This window comes from Nicotiana attenuata, unplaced genomic scaffold (assembly GCF_001879085.1).
Source record: "Nicotiana attenuata strain UT unplaced genomic scaffold, NIATTr2, whole genome shotgun sequence".
Classification (NCBI taxonomy): Eukaryota; Viridiplantae; Streptophyta; class Magnoliopsida; order Solanales; family Solanaceae; genus Nicotiana; species Nicotiana attenuata.
In genome coordinates this window covers 407299-423824 of record NW_017670673.1, presented here as the reverse complement: position 1 = coordinate 423824, position 16526 = coordinate 407299, and the positions used below count along the sequence as shown (strand labels likewise).

At 41.0% G+C, this 16526-nt stretch overlaps 1 protein-coding gene across 1 annotated transcript; it reads right to left on the bottom strand.

The window, feature by feature from the left end:
- Nucleotides 1–12910: 12910 nt before the first annotated feature.
- Nucleotides 12911–14287, bottom strand: LOC109242131. The gene has a single exon (XM_019408962.1). It carries the CDS (start codon nt 14285–14287, stop codon nt 12911–12913), a length of 1377 nt encoding a protein of 458 aa, XP_019264507.1.
- Nucleotides 14288–16526: the final 2239 nt, after the last annotated feature.

Genomic DNA, 16526 nt, shown 5'->3' with positions numbered 1-16526 from the left:
ATTCGGTTTTTCAGATTTTATGCCCACCCCTAATTTATAGTCATGGGAGAAGCGTTGTCGCTTCGAGTTTTGGGCCAGCACGCCATGAGAATAGGTAATGGAAAGCGACGTTCTCGATAGTGGTAACCGCTTTAGCATAACGTTCATGATCTTTGAGCGCGATTAACTGAGTCTCTAAATGTACACATTTGTTTTTCGAATGCTCGACCTTCCGATAACTATTGCCTCATGAACAAAGAGATTGCCAAACCTAATAGTGGGTCATGTCATCTATCTCAAATTTCGATCTCTCTCACCGGAGGGCTTTCGCCTAGCACACCGGCTGAAGATGGTAAATTTTACCAATACAAGAACTTAGAAGTATTAGCCAATGCATTGCTCTTTAGACTACCTTCTCTACGTCTGTTTTTTTTAATAGATCATTGAATTATATTTATTAATAGCATTTTTGCATGGTTTGAGGTTTTCATGTTATCTAAGACTGCAATTATAGAATAATAAATTTAAACTATCAGTATACTTTAACAAGTCTTATTTCCATGCAGTTAGATGTTTAGTAACATTATAAGATAACAAACTGTTTAAAAATTAAACACATCCGTTAATTGCTCGCTATATTTTTATTTTACTTATCCTATAAAATATATGCTCATATAACAATAAAAACAACAACAACAGCAACAATAACACACCCAGTTAAATTCTACTAGCGGGGTCTGGGGAGGTAGAGTGTACGCAGACCTTACCCCTACCCCGGAAGGATAGAGAAGCTGTTTCCGGAAAACCCTCAGCTCAACAGAAGAGACAAATATACGCTCATATAAAAGGTGTGACAAAATAAATTGGTGCCAATAGGACTTGAAAACTGAATCTGGAACCAAATTGATGTCTTTTTGGACTCACAACACCAAAATAGGTAAAAGAAATTATTGATGATCTTTCTATATATAGCGCATGAAATGCATGTGCTATACCTTAACGGCACGTTTGTCCGTTAAGGTATAGCGCATGTATTACATGTGCTATACCTGATTGTCAAAAGGCGGTCAAAATACAGATATAGCTAGGGGTGGACGTCAATCGATTCGGTCGGTTAGTATAAAAGTACAGTTCAGTTTATTGGTTTTCGGTTTTGTAATATTAATGACCAAACCAAAGTATTTACGGTTCGGTGCAGTTTTTTCAAAGTTCGGTTCGATTATTTCCGATTTAATTTTTTGGCTATTAACGGTGCAAGTTAATGTGACGACCCGGTCAGTCGTCTCATGAGTTACCGCTCCGTTCCCCCCATTCTGCTTCTTTATGCTTCGTTATCCGAGTTTCATGTGATCAAGTTGATTAGTTTGCGTTCGGAGAGGATTTGGTAAGAAATGAGACACTTAGTCTCTTTTAAGAAGGCTTAAGTTGGAAAAGTCAACCGGAGGTTGACTTATGTGTTAGAGGGCTCATATGTGAGTTCCGATGGTTCGGTTAGCTTTGGGAGGTGATTTGTGACTTAGGAGCGTGATCGGAATTGGTTTTGGAGGTCCGGTGTAGAATTAGGCTTGAATTGGCGAAGTTAGTATTTTGGCAATTTCCTGTTGGTAGGTGAGATTTTGATCCGAGGGTCGGAATGGAATTCCGAGAGTTGTTATAACTTCGTTATGTCATTTGGGATGTGTGCGCAAAATTTCAGGTCGTTCGGACGTGGTTTGGTTGGGGTTTTGATCAAAAGCGTGTTTCAGAAGTTTTTAGAAAACTTAGGCTTGAATTCGATGTGAATTGGTGGATTTGGTGTTGTTTGAGGTGTTTTGATGATTGGAACAAGTTTGAATGAGGTTTTAGGATGTATTGGTGCTTTTGGTTGAGGTCCTGGGGGCCTCGGGTGAGTTTCGGGTGGTCAATCGGACCATTTTCTAAGTTTAAAAGTTGCAGATTTTTATTTCAGGTGTTACAGAGATTTATCTCTTCGCGTTCGTGAGAGGAGTCTCGCGTTCGCGTAGAAGGAATTTGGAAGGCCAGGATTTATACCTTCGCGTTCGCGTTTGAGTGCTCGCGTTCGCGTATAAGGACTTGGGTCCAGTGGAAAATTGTTCTTCGTGTTCGCACCTGGGGCTCGCGTTCGCGTAGGTCTGGGAATTGAAGCATCACGTACGCGGGACCCTGTCGCGTTCGCATAGGGTTATTTTTGAGAAATTAAAAAGTTTGTTTCGCGTTCGCGAGGCTTAGGTAGCGAACGCGATGAAGGAGTATCAGAACTGGGCAGAAAGTTTATTAAACATTTCATCCGCGATTTTGGGTCATTTTTCCTCCATGGTTGACCATTTTGAGAGCTTCTTGGTGGAGATTAAAGAGGGATTCAAGGGGAATCGATTGGAGGTAAGATTTTTGAACTTAAAACTCGTTTCTATTGTGAAATCCACCTAGAAATTCATGGAAACTAAGCCTAAAATTTGAAGAACTAGGGCTTGAGAAATTGGATTTTGATTTAGGATTTGAAGGACCATTTGGGGTCGGATTTGAGAAATTTTGATATGTATGAACTCGTAGGGAGATAAGGAATCTAATGATGTGAAAATTTCTGAGCTTCGAGAAGTGGGCTCGGGGCTCGGGTTTTGGTAATTTCGGGATTTGTGCCCGTTATTGATTGTTTTCGCTTGGGCTTTATTTCCTTAGCATATTGTGATGTATTCGTTCTGATTTTGGGTAGATTCGACGCGCGAGGAGGCCGATTTGAGGGGCAAAGGCGTCGCGAGCTAGAGATTTCGCCGATTCGAGGTGAGCAATGATTGTAAATGATATTTTGAGGGTTTGAAACCCCGGATTGCACATCGTAGTGCTATGTTGAGGTGACTTGCACGCCGGATAGCGAGCGTGGGGTAGAGCACCGTTGGGGATTGTGACTTGGTCCGTCCCGATTGATAAATTTACCGCGTATTTGACTGAAACTTACTTGTTATCATCATGATTTGGGCTGATTGCCATATTTGGGTTTCGTGCCAGCTATTTGAACCCTTCGGGGATTATTATCACTGTTTCCTCACTGTTTTGATTTGTTACTTTAACTCAGTCATGCTGTTTTCCATTGTTTTACAACTCAGCCACTTTTACTCAGTTTGAGACTTAAATGATATTGTAAATGGTGTTTTGGGCTGAGAACTACTGTTTTACTAATGCCCGAGGGGCTTGTGATGATTTTCTGACTGAGTGTGGCCGAGGGCCAGGTGTGAGGATACACTGAGTGATATGAGGCCGAGGGCCTAAGATACATTTATACGCCACGAGGTGGCTTGAGTGATGTGAGGCCGAGAGCCGAGAGTTGATGCCACGAGGTGGCTTGATATAACGCTTGGGCCGTAAGGGGCCCCTCCGGAGTCTGCGCACCCACAGTGAGCGCGGGTACCCATTATGATCTGAGAGTGAGCTCGAGGGGCTGATATTGATCTGAGACTGAGCCTGAGGGGCTGATATTGTTCTGAGCGTGAGTCTGAGGGACTGATATTGTTCTGAGAGTGAGCTCGAGGGGCTGATATTGTTCTGAGAGTGAGCCCGAGGGGCTGGTTCTGTTCTGAGATATTGCCCGAGGGGCGAACCTTTATGTGTTCATCCTTCATATATACTTGTCATTTTACTTGTTACACTGTGGTATTTGTGCCCGGGGGGCGAATTTTCTGTGCTTATCGGCACTAACTGTTTTGCATTCATTTGAGTAATTACTGAAAAAGTCATTTTCAAAAGAAGTTTAAACTGATCTAAGATGTTTCTAAAGATTTCTCAGCTTCACTGTTTTTCTCAAAGGGTTTTACACTGCTTCTATACAGCATATTGGTTTGCTTTACGTGATTTTTTACTGCTCAGTTGTTATTTACCTTTATTACTCACTGAGTTGGAGTACTCACTTTACTCCCTGCACCTCGTGTGTAGATGCAGGTATTTATTCACCCGGTAGCGGGTTTTGAGCGGATCGGAGGCTGAGTCATCGGAGTTTAGCTAGGTGGCTGCCAGCGTTCGCAGCACCGCTTTTCTCCCTTTTCTTTCATCGGTCCTGTTTGTACATTTCAGACCTTGTAGTTGTATATATACTCTAATAGATGCTCGTGACTTGTGACACCCCGGTATCGGGCTGTGTTTGGGTTTTATTCCGCGCTTTATAAAGAAATCTTTTGCTTAATTTGTGGTTATTTAATCATAATAAAACTGTTTATTAATATTAATTATTCTGAAAAGACGATATGGGTTAGTTGGCTGGCCTTGTCTTTACGAGAGGCGCCATCACGACCGGATCGGGGTTTGGGTCGTGACAAGTTGGTATCAGAGCCTAGGTTACATAGGTCTCACGAGTCATGAGCAGTAGAGTCTCGCGGATCGGTACGAAGACGTCTGTATTTATCCTCGAGAGGCTGCAGAACCTTTTGTAAAACTTCACATTCTTGAATTCTTATCGTGCGTCCTTGGATTCAGCTTGAAATGTAACTCTTTGAATTCCTTCCACGCGTTCGTGTGCGCGCACGAGCACTCAGTATCAGATGTGCCTTGATGGCTTGTGATTCCCTGATCGAGGGGCGAGATGTGATCTCTGTGAGTTGATGTTGGGCCAGTCTGGAGGACTTGAGGTCGGATTTTTATCTATAGCTTGAGCACCGAGGTGTTGATTGTGTGAACAAGTGTTTTTTAAACTTATATGTTTGGTAGTGTCCCTGTTAGTGGAAGTGACAGCTGTGGCTATGTGATGAGTATATTAGTACTGCGAGGTGTATCCATATGATTTGGAAGCGACGAGAAGGGTCTGCTGAATGATAGAAGAACTATTATGTGCTGGAATTCCATCTTGATTCGAGGTATAGCCCCGAGTTATGGGCGTGTGAGGAACCTTTTCATGTTTCCCAGTTGGGAGTGAAGTAAATTTCATGTTGCGGTATGAGTCCAGACTCAGGAAGATCAAGTGACTGCGTAATGCTTGTGACGGTGGAAGGTATACAGAAATGTTAGTTGGAGGCAAAGCAGGTGGGTTATCTCCTGTGGAGTGTTCTAAGGCTGTGTGATCCTTATATTGTCTATTAGAAGATCTCATTTACAAGTGAGGAATATGTGTTGAAATCTAAATTGGGTCGCCTAGAGAGTGGGCTTAACTGTTATGTGAGTGAATGCGAGATTTGCACAAGAGTTAAAATTCTAGATGGTTTGTGTTTCCACAAGCTTATGAAGGATTGAGTTTAATCTCACTATAGTATTAAGGCAGCAATAGAGTATATGCGTTATGAGTTATTGGGTGTGTTTTGATCTATGGCTTCGAGCCAAGTGGGGGAGTTTGCTATTGATTAAGTTGATTGCACGGTTAGGTGCTATGTTGGTTCCAATTTGAGGCATGTTGGTGAGTCAGTTATGGCGTACGGAGATTGAGGCCGAGGATGGCTCGAGTGAAGGAAAATTTTGACAAAGGTTATATGGTGCTTCGTAGGTGTGTAAGAATCACAGGATGTCTTAAGTTGTTGTTGGTAAAGAATGCTCGGTGCATAGAGCAGGAAGATGCTTGTTTGTATTGGGATGAGGTCACATCCCGCGGTGTCAGAGTGCTAATGAGGCACGGGTGGTTCCGTTCGTTTGATCGGGCTAATTGCAGTTTAATAGAGTAAATGACTCTCAAAAATGGTTCTAATGTGTTCCAGATTCTACATGTAACAATTTGGTATCTTAAAGTTGTATATGTGATTAGAAACTGAGTCTCCATTGGAAGAGGTCAAGACTTGTGGTATTCCTATGTTAATTATGGGATTCTATGTATCAGTACCAGGAAGGTAAAGGTAACGGATTAGATTCGCAGGAAGTTCTTCAGAGTAAAGTACTTTGGAATTTGGAACTTTTGGGAATGTTTAAGAAGGTATTCAGCGACTTATGAGCCTTAGACGGTGTGGCTTTATGCTTGGTTCCCTGTGGTAAGTCTGAGTTGTGGAATTGTGGTGCTACAGCAAAAAAGAAATATCAAGTTAGAGATGAATCAGAAGGAAATTTAGATAGATGGGGTAGTTTGGTAGTAGATCGGAACGGTATGGTAAGGATATGATTTATTCCTTGTGTGTGTTCGAGGTAATGAGTTCTTACAGGTATTTTGCGGCAATGCTCTTTGGTTTTGTTGGCTTGCTTAGCTTGGTCAAGTTAGAAGGATTCAATCCTGGCAGGTCTGATTTGTGCAAGGGGAACTCGGAGAGTTCTTTATGGTTTTTATTGCGGTTTGGAGAGGTATATTTTCTATGGGCATGCGGAGCATGGGATGTATAGTGATTTTCTTCTAGGTGGGACCAATGGAAAGTTCTTGACTAGTTGAGTACGTAGATGTTTGTGGCTCGGAAGGGAGATGAAGTTCTCATGTTATCCTAGGATGGTATGGTATATACGATATGTTGTGGAGGGTTGAGATTTGCGTGTGTAAGGTTACAGTGCAGTTCTGAATGGAAAGTCATAAAAATTCTTAGGCAGCACGGGCAGTTTTTGGTGATTAGAGAAATGCGCTTCAGATGATTAGGGTGAATGATCTTCAAATGATTAAGGAAATGGTATTGCTAATCATAGTGATTTGACGAGGGTATATGTTTCAAAAAAGGCAATGTGATTAAGTTGATAGTACTTCGGTAGTACTGCGACGCTTTCTTGTTAGATCGACTGCTGATATTCGAGTTTGCTTGATAGCATAGGGGAATTTTAGAATATCTTTCATGGAGTGATTGGGTACTTGAGGTGTGATATGTATTCGGACGGCGGAATTTGGGATCAGGTATGGTGATTTGTGTGCTACATGGAGTTGGAGACCGGGAGTTCTCATATTCAGGCTATGCTGTGGTTGTAGATCGTGTGCATCGACATTGTTTAGTGACTATCGGGGTTGGGAGACCCTAGCGGACCTTTTGTTGCTTGGTATGTTAGATCTTGGATGTGATATTGGGCTTAGACTGGTTGTTTTCGTGTTGTGTTATTCTGGACTATTGCGATAAGACGGCGCTGTTGGCTATGCCGGAGAATGCCACAGGTTGAGTGGCGATGTTCGACGGATTATTTCCTATTGGGGATTTTCATATTTCGAAGACCTAGCGGACGGCTGGGAAGGATTTGTCTTTCTTATTTGGGCTCTTGTGATGAGTGTAAGTGCTGAACTCCTCATATTGATTCATTTCCAGTGGTGAGGGACTTTTCGGGTGTATTTCTTGTGGCCGAGCATGTCGCCGGGCAAGATTGTTGATTTTGGTATTGATTTGGTGCCTTGCACCGTATCGTATGGCACCGACAGAGTTATAGAGGTGGAAGGAACAACTTCAGGTTTCCTTGATAAGGAGTCCGTTGGCAGGCCAATGTGGGTGAGTGTTCTATCTTGAGTCGGCTTGGTTGGCTCCGAATGGCATTGTTGAGGGAGGTATTGATTCGACCGATGTTGAGCTTATTAGTGATCTGGGGAGATCTATGAGTTACCTTTCTGTGTTGCGAGGTGTTATGATTTGTTGGTTATAGGCACACATGGTGCGGTTCATTTGGGGTCTCTTAGTGGAATTCAAGCGGGAAGAGTAATTGGGCGTTGCTCAGTGAATGGCGTATCGGTTATGTCCTATCGGGTTGCGTGGCGTATGTTATTTGTTTCACCGTGGGTGTAATGACTTCCTTTGGTTCCAGATATCAAATTGTGCGTGGCTGTCGATTTCGAGCATAGTGACTTGAGGTGTTTCATGTGGAGCAGTGTTTGGATAGGATCGCGCATTGTAGCGAAGCTACATGGAGATATGACCTTTCGGGTTAGATTCATGTGTTCTATTTCTATGATGTAAGACGGGTTCTCAGCCTTGTGTTGTGATGGTACTGGTGAGCTTGAGGTACAACTCTTTCATTTGAGTCATTTTCGTGATTTGAGTATGTTCGAACCGTTGCTTATTGGTGCGCGTATTATGCAAGTTGTGGCTTAGACCTATATTGATGTGTCATGTCACCAGAGTGGTGTGTTGGATTAGAGGGGATCGTTGAGATCATTAATGAATACGAACGAATTTGACTTCAGCATGTTGGAAGGATAATATCGAGGTTCGGCTCGAAAAATTGCTATGGTCATTGCCAAGGAGAAGTGGCTTCATGAATGGTTGACCTGAGAAATGGTTATGGCATACCGCGCGTTTTAGTTATCATTGGCAGTATATGAAAGTGTTGGGATGAGACCTTAGTTGATAAGAAATTTTCTACCGGTATTCGGTTGTTGTGTACACCTGTTGTGAAGGGAAGTTATCGCTACATGTGTTTGAGTTATGTGGTATATCAGATAATTGCATCGGAGGTTGCAGGCATGGGTTATTACAGCTGGTTCGGGCCTATTCAGAGTATAGGTGTGAGGTTTTGATCGTACTGATGGCTTTAGAAGCGAAATTGTGATTCTATGGTTGATGGGCTGGATTGGGTTGTACAAATTCAGTTACTATGTGTTATCGGACCTATATGAGATAGGGTGACGTGGGATCACCCCCGCGTATATGCATGGTAAAGTTATTCAGCAATTGGTTGGCTTCTAGAACAACTCTGGGTACGTTCGAGGACGAACGTTTGTTTAAGTTGGGGAGGATGTGACGACCCGGTCAATCGTCTCATGAGTTACCGCTTCGTTTCCCCCATTTCTGCTTCTTTATGCTTCGTTATCCGTGTTTCATGTGATCAAGTTGATTAGTTTGCCTTCAGAGAGGATTTGGTAAGAAATGAGACACTTAGTCTCTTTTAAGAAGGCTTAAGTTGGAAAAGTCAATCGGATGTTGACTTATGTGTTAGAGGACTCAGATGTGAGTTCCAATGGTTCGGTTAGCTTCGGGAGGTGATTTGTGACTTAGGAGCGTGATCAGAATTGGTTTTGGAGGTCCGGTGTAGAATTAGGCTTGAATTGGCGAAGTTAGTATTTTGGCGATTTCCTGTTGGTAGGTGAGATTTTGATTTGAGGGTCGGAATGGAATTCCGAGAGTTTCTGCAGCTTCGTTATGTCATTTGGGATGTGTGCGCAAAATTTCAGGTCATTCGGACGTGGTTTGGTTGGGCTTTTGATCAAAAGCGTGTTTCGGAAGTTTTTAGAAAATTTAGGCTTGAATTCGATGTGAATTGGTGGATTTGGTGTTGTTTGAGGTGTTTTGATGATTGGAACAAGTTTAAATGAGGTTTTAGGATGTATTGGTGCTTTAAGTTGAGGTCCTGGGGGCCTCGGGTGAGTTTCGGGTGGTCAATCAGACCATTTTTTAAGTTTAAAAGTTGCAGATTTTTATTTCAGGTGTTGCAGAGATTTATCTCTTCGCGTTCGCGAGAGGAGTCTCGCGTTCGCGTAGAAGGAATTTGGAAGGCCAGGATTTATACCTTCGCGTTCGCGTATAAGGACTTGGGTCCAGTGGAAAATTGTTCTTCGCGTTCGCACCTGGGGGCTCGCATTCGTGTAGGTCTGGGGATTGAAACATCGCGTATGCGTGACCCTGTCGCGTTCGCATAGGGTTATTTTTGAGTAATTAAAAAGTGTGCTTCGTGTTCGCGAGGCTTAGGTCGCGAATGCGATGAAGGAGTATCAGAACTGGGCAGAAAGTTTATTAAACATTTCATCCGCGATTTTGGGTCATTTTTCCTCCATGGTTGACCATTTTGAGAGCTTCTTGGTGGAGATTAAAGAGGGATTCAAGGGGAATCGATTGGAGGTAAGATTTTTGAACTTAAAACTCGTTTCTATTGTGAAATCCACCTAGAAATTCATGGAAACTAAGCCTAAAATTTGAAGAACTAGGGCTTGAGAAATTGGATTTTGATTTAGGATTTGAAGGACCGTTTGGGGTCGGATTTGAGAAATTTTGATATGTATGAACTCGTAGGGAGATAAGGAATCTAATGATGTGAAAATTTCTGAGTTTCGAGAAGTGGGCTCGGGGCTCGGGTTTTGGTAATTTCGGGATTTGTGCCCGTTATTGATTGTTTTCGCTTGGGCTTTATTCCCTTAGCATATTGTGATGTATTCGTTCTGATTTTGGGTAGATTCGACGCGCGTGGAGGCCGATTTGAGGGGCAAATGCGTCGCGAGCTAGAGATTTTACCGGTTCGAGGTGAGCAATGATTGTAAATGATATTTTGAGGGTTCGAAACCCCGGATTGCACATCGTAGTGCTATGTTGAGGTGACTTGCACGCCGGATAGCGAGCGTGGGGTAGAGCACCGTTGGGGATTGTGACTTGGTCCGTCCCGATTGATGAATTTACTGCGTATTTGACTGAAACTCACTTGTTATCATCATGATTTGGGCTGATTGCCATATTTGGGTTTCGTGCCAGCTATTTGAACCCTTGGGGGATTATTATCACGGTTTTCTCACTGTTTTGATTTATTACTTGAACTCAGTCATGCTGTTTTCCATTGTTTTACAACTCAGCCACTATTACTCAGTTATGAGACTTAAATGATATTGTAAATGATGTTTTGGGTTGAGAACTACTGTTTTACTAATGCCCGAGGGGCTTGTGATGATTTTCTGACTGAGTGTGGCCGAGGCCAGATGTGAGGATACACTGAGTGATATGAGGCCGAGGGCCTAAGATACATTTATACGCCACGAGGTGGCTTGAGTGATGTGAGGCCGAGAGCCGAGAGTTGATGCCACGAGGTAGCTTGATATAGCGCTTGGGCCGTAAGGGGCCCCTCCGGAGTCTGCACACCCACAGTGAGCGCGGGTACCCATTGTGATCTGAGAGTGAGCTCGAGGGGCTGATATTGATATGAGACTGAGCCCGAGGGGCTGATATTGTTCTGAGCGTGAGCCCGAGGGGCTGATATTGTTTTGAGAGTGAGCTCGAGGGGCTGATATTGTTCTGGGAGTGAGCCCGAGGGGCTGGTCTGTTCTGAGATATTGCCCGAGGGGCGAACCTTTATGTGTTCATCCTTCATATATACTTGTCATTTTACTTGTTACACTGTGGTATTTGTGCCCCGAGGGCGGATTTTCTGTGCTTATCGGCACTAACTGTTTTGCATTCATTTGAGTAATTACTGAAAAAGTCATTTTCAAAAGAATTTTAAACTGATCTAAGATGTTTCTAAAGATTTCTCAGCTTCACTGTTTTTCTCAAAGGGTTTTACACTGCTTCTATACAGCATATTGGTTTGCTTTACGTGATTTCTTACTGCTCAGTTGTTATTTACCTTTATTACTCACTGAGTTGGAGTACTCACTTTACTCCCTGCACCTCGTGTGCAGATGCAGGTATTTATTCACCCGGTAGCGGGTTTTGAGCGGATTGGAGGCTGAGTCATCGGAGTTTAGCTAGGTGGCTGCCAGCGTTCGCAGCACCGCTTTTCTCCCTTTTCTTTCATCAGTCCTGTTTGTACATTTCAGACCTTGTAGTTGTATGTATACTCTAATAGATGCTCGTGACTTGTGACACCAGGTATCGGGCTGTGTTTGGGTTTTATTCTGCGCTTTATAAAGAAATCTTTTGCTTAATTTGTGGTTATTTAATCATACTAAAACTGTTTATTAATATTAATTATTCTGAAAAGGCGATATGGGTTAGTTGGCTGGCCTTGTCTTCACGAGAGGCGCCATCACAATCGGATCGGGGTTGGGGTCGTGACAGTTAAACATAGCCAAATTAATTTGTGAGAAGTAATATATGCTATTGATTTAGTTTGTTGCCTCTGGCACTGCCAATTTGAAAGTTAACACTTTGTGTAATTAACTTTAACCAGCTTATTCGGAATAAGGTTGTTGAAAGTGCAAAGGAAAGTATCAGGCGAAAAGCTAGCAACTCCGAAATCTATGTCAACATGCAAATTGTATTCATGGAAATAGACAGTCCTCCTGTTGTAAGTCTATTTTATCCAATTCTTGACCGTTGATTCACTTTCCAATTACTACCGAGACTTTTGACACATCTTGTGATTGCATGCTCTATATGGAGAATCAGTCTTTGTTTTTCCAAATGCAGACGGTTGTAGTTAAAGAGTTGGAACACTTGAAGGAGGTAGTAATGAAACATGAACTAAATGAATATGAAAATGGATTTGCAAAACAATAAGAAGAACCTATATTAATGATTTCTCTCATAACTTCGGTTTTTCGGGTTAACCGAAAATCGAAATACCAAAACCGTAAATCGTACCGAATACCAAAATTTAATAATTTAAAAACCAGACACCGACCGAATAACCGATTAAACTGAAACCGAAAAATCAAAATTTACGGTTCGACCAATTTTTTCAGTTCGGCCGGTATTATGCCCACCCCTAGATATATCGCATATATTAGATGCGCTATACCTGAATTTGAAAAGACAGATAGGTATATTTTATTTATATATTCGCTATACTTGTTTTATAAAACGGGCCAGTCTCCTTCTTCAGGATAGAAGACAAAAATGCTGCCCCCCCCCCCCCCCCCATATTCAAACTGCTAAACTCCATTGGAGCCCACCCCTCCCCCCGAAATCGTATCCTAACACCTGATCCTATTTTAGCGATCTAATACCTTATCCAAGGCGTTGTCGTGTAGTAGAGCTCTTTTATTGCCCGGTTAGGTGGTCAAATCTTCATTTTTTCTCAATTCAAAAAAGTCAAAAAAGAGGTATTTCGAATCTTTTGTAGTATAACTCATGTATAATTGAATAAGTAGTTATTTTTACTGTATTGTACGCTTTTTGTGATCATTTTTTAAATTTTTTTTTTCCGGATTAGTTTATTTATGTGCAAAAAATTATGAAAATTGTATATTGTTTATTTGTTGAATAATTAGTGTTATATGTGACTTTAGTGTTATTTGTTTTTGGTAATTAATTTCTTTATGTTAATCACCAAAGTGAGACCATTACAAAACTATAGTCAGCATCATACTCTGCTGACTATCTCAACGAAATCATAGTAACCTTAATCTACTCAAAAGGACTATACAAGCTAATACTCTCTATACTAATAAGTATTTCTGTAATTGAATTCTAGCTTTGGGCTCAACTCTAACATTACAAATATAGGCTATCTCTCGCACTATACTATCACAGTGACGATATCTGTTTTCAAAGATACGATTATTTCTTTCCAGCCATAATGCATAGGATACTTCTGTGAATACCAGTCTGCAGATATTGGCCTGGTTGGATTTTCCTTTTGCTTTCTTGATGATCCATTGAAGATGATGTTGCCAATTGCTGTAGCTTACTTGATCTTCCTGAATCCATTTCCATATTCTACTCCATAATTCCGTTGCATAAGAACAATGTAGAAACAGATGATCTCTTGTTTCTAGTTGTCCCTGGCATAATACACAGCTTCTATCAATGGTCATTCCCCAGCTTGCTATTCTGTCTTTGGTAGGCAATCTCCCATGTAGCATTAACCATAGGTTGAAAATAGCCTTTGGTCGAGCAGCATTTTGAAATACCAAGCTCTTCCAACTCATTCTTGGCAAGTCTCCCAGCAGTTGTAAATACATATGTCTGATAGTCTCTTTGTCACCCCTTGTGCACTGAATTTGTTGTAGGACATCTCTGGAAGCTATTATTCTTCGAACCATCCAACTAGCTTGCTTCGGGATAGGCATAGTCTGAATCTGTTGATGCTTGATGTAGTAGGCATTGATCCACCTAATGCACAATTTGTCTTCTTTATGGGCTAAATCCCAGCATACTTTAGCAATTGCAGCCTTGTTCCAGATCATCAGGTTAATGATATTCATACCTCTAGTCGATTTTGGAGTACACATTTTGTCCCATGCCACATAGGTCTTTCTGGTAATAGTTTTACTACCAGACCAAATATAGCTTCTACACATAGCATCTATCATCTTTAACACTTTAGAAGGCAGAATAAACAGATGAGCCCAATAAGCTTGAATACCAAAGATAACAGATTTGACTAATTGTATTCGACCAGCATAAGAAAGTTTTTTTGTAGTCCAAGAAGAGATCTTTCCTGTGATTCTATCAATTAAGGGTTGCCATTGGATCAATGCAATTTTCTTGGAAGATAAAGGAACGCCTAAGTATTTAAAAGGCAACTCCCCTTGTACAAATCCAAGATAGTTCAAAATTTGTTGCTTAACAACCTGATTCACTCCCCCAAAATACACTGAGCTTTTACCCATATTAGCTTGTAATCCAGATGCCTTTGAGAACTGAGAAAAGTATTGGTAAAGGGTGGATGTAGAAAGAAGATCACCTCTGGAAAAAAGAAGAAGATCATCAGCAAAACTCAGGTGAGTTATGCCCAATTTTTTGCACCTAGGATGATATTGAAACAACTTGTCCTTTCCCATTTCAATGAATGATCTGCTTAAGTACTCCATAACAATAGCAAACAAGAAAGGTGAGATGGGGTCTCCTTATCTAAGACCCTTAGCAGATTCAAAAGGTTTAGTAGTTTCTCCATTAATCAGCACGGTGTAGCTAACTAATTTGATACATTCCATGATCCACTTTATGAATTTGTCAGGAAAACCAATCTCCTCCATCACCTGTTGTAAAAATATCCATTCAACTGAGTCATAGGCCTTTTGGAGGTCTATTTTAATCATGCACCTAGGAGAGGTTTGGGCTCTAGTATAGGACTTTACTAGCTCATGGGCCAATATCACATTATCTGCAATTTTCCTACCAGGAACAAAACCAGCTTGAGATTCAGAGATTATGTATGCCATGATCTTTTGAAGTCTAGCAGCTAGAACCTTTGAAATCACTTTGTATAACGCTGTACAACATGCAATTGGTCTATATTCTTTGATTGTAGCAGGTTTAGCAACTTTAGGTACTAGAGTGATGGTGGAGCAGTTGATTGGCTTATACATCTTAGAAGTTAGGAAGAATTCCCTAATAGCATATGTAACTTGTTTACTGATAATGCTCCATGATTTCTTGAAGAAGACAACATTGTATCCATCAATACCAGGTGCCTTATCATCTCCAATAGCTTTGAGGCTCTCCAGAATTTCCTGATCAGTAACATCTGCACATAGATCTCTTCTTTGGTGTTGAGTTAGTTTGGGACCATTGGACATGTACAATCTGTTTATGGCTGGAAGTGATCTTGCTGTTGATCCCATAAGAGACTTGTAGAAATCTAATATCTCTTCTCTAATGCCTTCAGGATCAGTAATTCTATCTCCACACCTTGTAGTAATTTCATTGATCTGTTTCCTCTGTGATCTATCTTTCATAACAACTGTAAAATACTTAGTATTATCATCTCCCAGTTGGATCCATTTAGCTCTTGCCTTCTGCTGCATGATATTCTCCTCAATCATAGACCAGTTCTCTAAGTTAAGTAGAGTCTCCTTCTCCCTTTTCAACAGACTGTTTGAGTACTTATTTGAGAGCTGTTCTTGTATGTCTTTAAGGTCCATTCTAGCTGCTTCAATTCTTAGTTTGATTCCTTTAAGCTCCTTAACATTCAAAACTTTTAGGGGAGCTTTCAATGCCTTCAATTTATACCATACATATTTCATATTACCAGTAGAGCTCTTTGTATTCCACCCTTCAGTCACTATTTGAGTAAATTCCCGATGATTAGTCCATGCATTGAAGAATCGAAATGGTACTTTCCCAGTCCAAGATGAGCTTGCTAGAGTTAGTAACATAGGGGCATGATCTGATATTTGAGGGAGATCATAGATTGTCTCCACATGAGTCCAATTCATCATCCATTTATAATTCCCAAGAACTCTATCAATTCTGCTACTAACCTTATCAACACCAGGTTGTCTGTTTGTCCAAGTGTAGTATTCACCCTGCCAAGGAAGTTCAGATAAAGCTATTTGCTGTAAACATGAGCTGAAATCCTGAGTTTCTGCAAAGCTAACTGGATTACAAGACAGTCGATCACTAGCATACAATACAACATTAAAGGCACCTGCAACCAACCATGGGCCAGTAACAGTTGTAGCGATTTGTTGAAGATTCTTCCACATTTTTCTTCTTTGTTCTAGCCCACTAAATCCATAAACAACAGTCAGATAACATTTAATATCCCCCTTCCTGCTTTGTACTAGAGAGTGGATCATTTGAGGATCATCTCTGACAACTTTAGTGTTATTTAGTACCCTTTAGTGTTATATAGTGTCTTTTAGTGTTATGTAATGCCCTTTAGCGTAGTAGAACTGGTAGTAGATTTTAATTTATGTTAGTTGATGTTGTTTATGGCCAATTAGAGTAGTGTGACTTTAGTGCTCTTCAGAATTTTTTAGTATAGAATAAAAACTACGTGTCCTTATTAGCTAAGTACTCAATTATGAATCAAATTTTAATATATTATTAAGTGTATAGTGAATGTATTATTAGATAACAAACAAAAATTAGATATGAATCATATAATAATTAGTTGGTAGTACAAAAGAGACGTTGTCGGATTTTTGTGTAAAACATAAAAGTTAACTGTCACGGCCCAAATCCACATGACCGGCACACGGCACACTATCCGATCCGAGCGAACCAACCCATATGGTTCACCCAAGCCATATACATGAAAACTAATTGCGGAAGCTCTTTGAAAAACATATATATTTTCAAGTTAAATGATGGAAAGTTTTCCAA

Bases quoted from the DNA above. Each gene is read 5' to 3' on its own strand.
- LOC109242131 (XM_019408962.1), bottom strand. From the start codon at position 14,287: ATGGAGTACTTAAGCAGATCATTCATTGAAATGGGAAAGGACAAGTTG.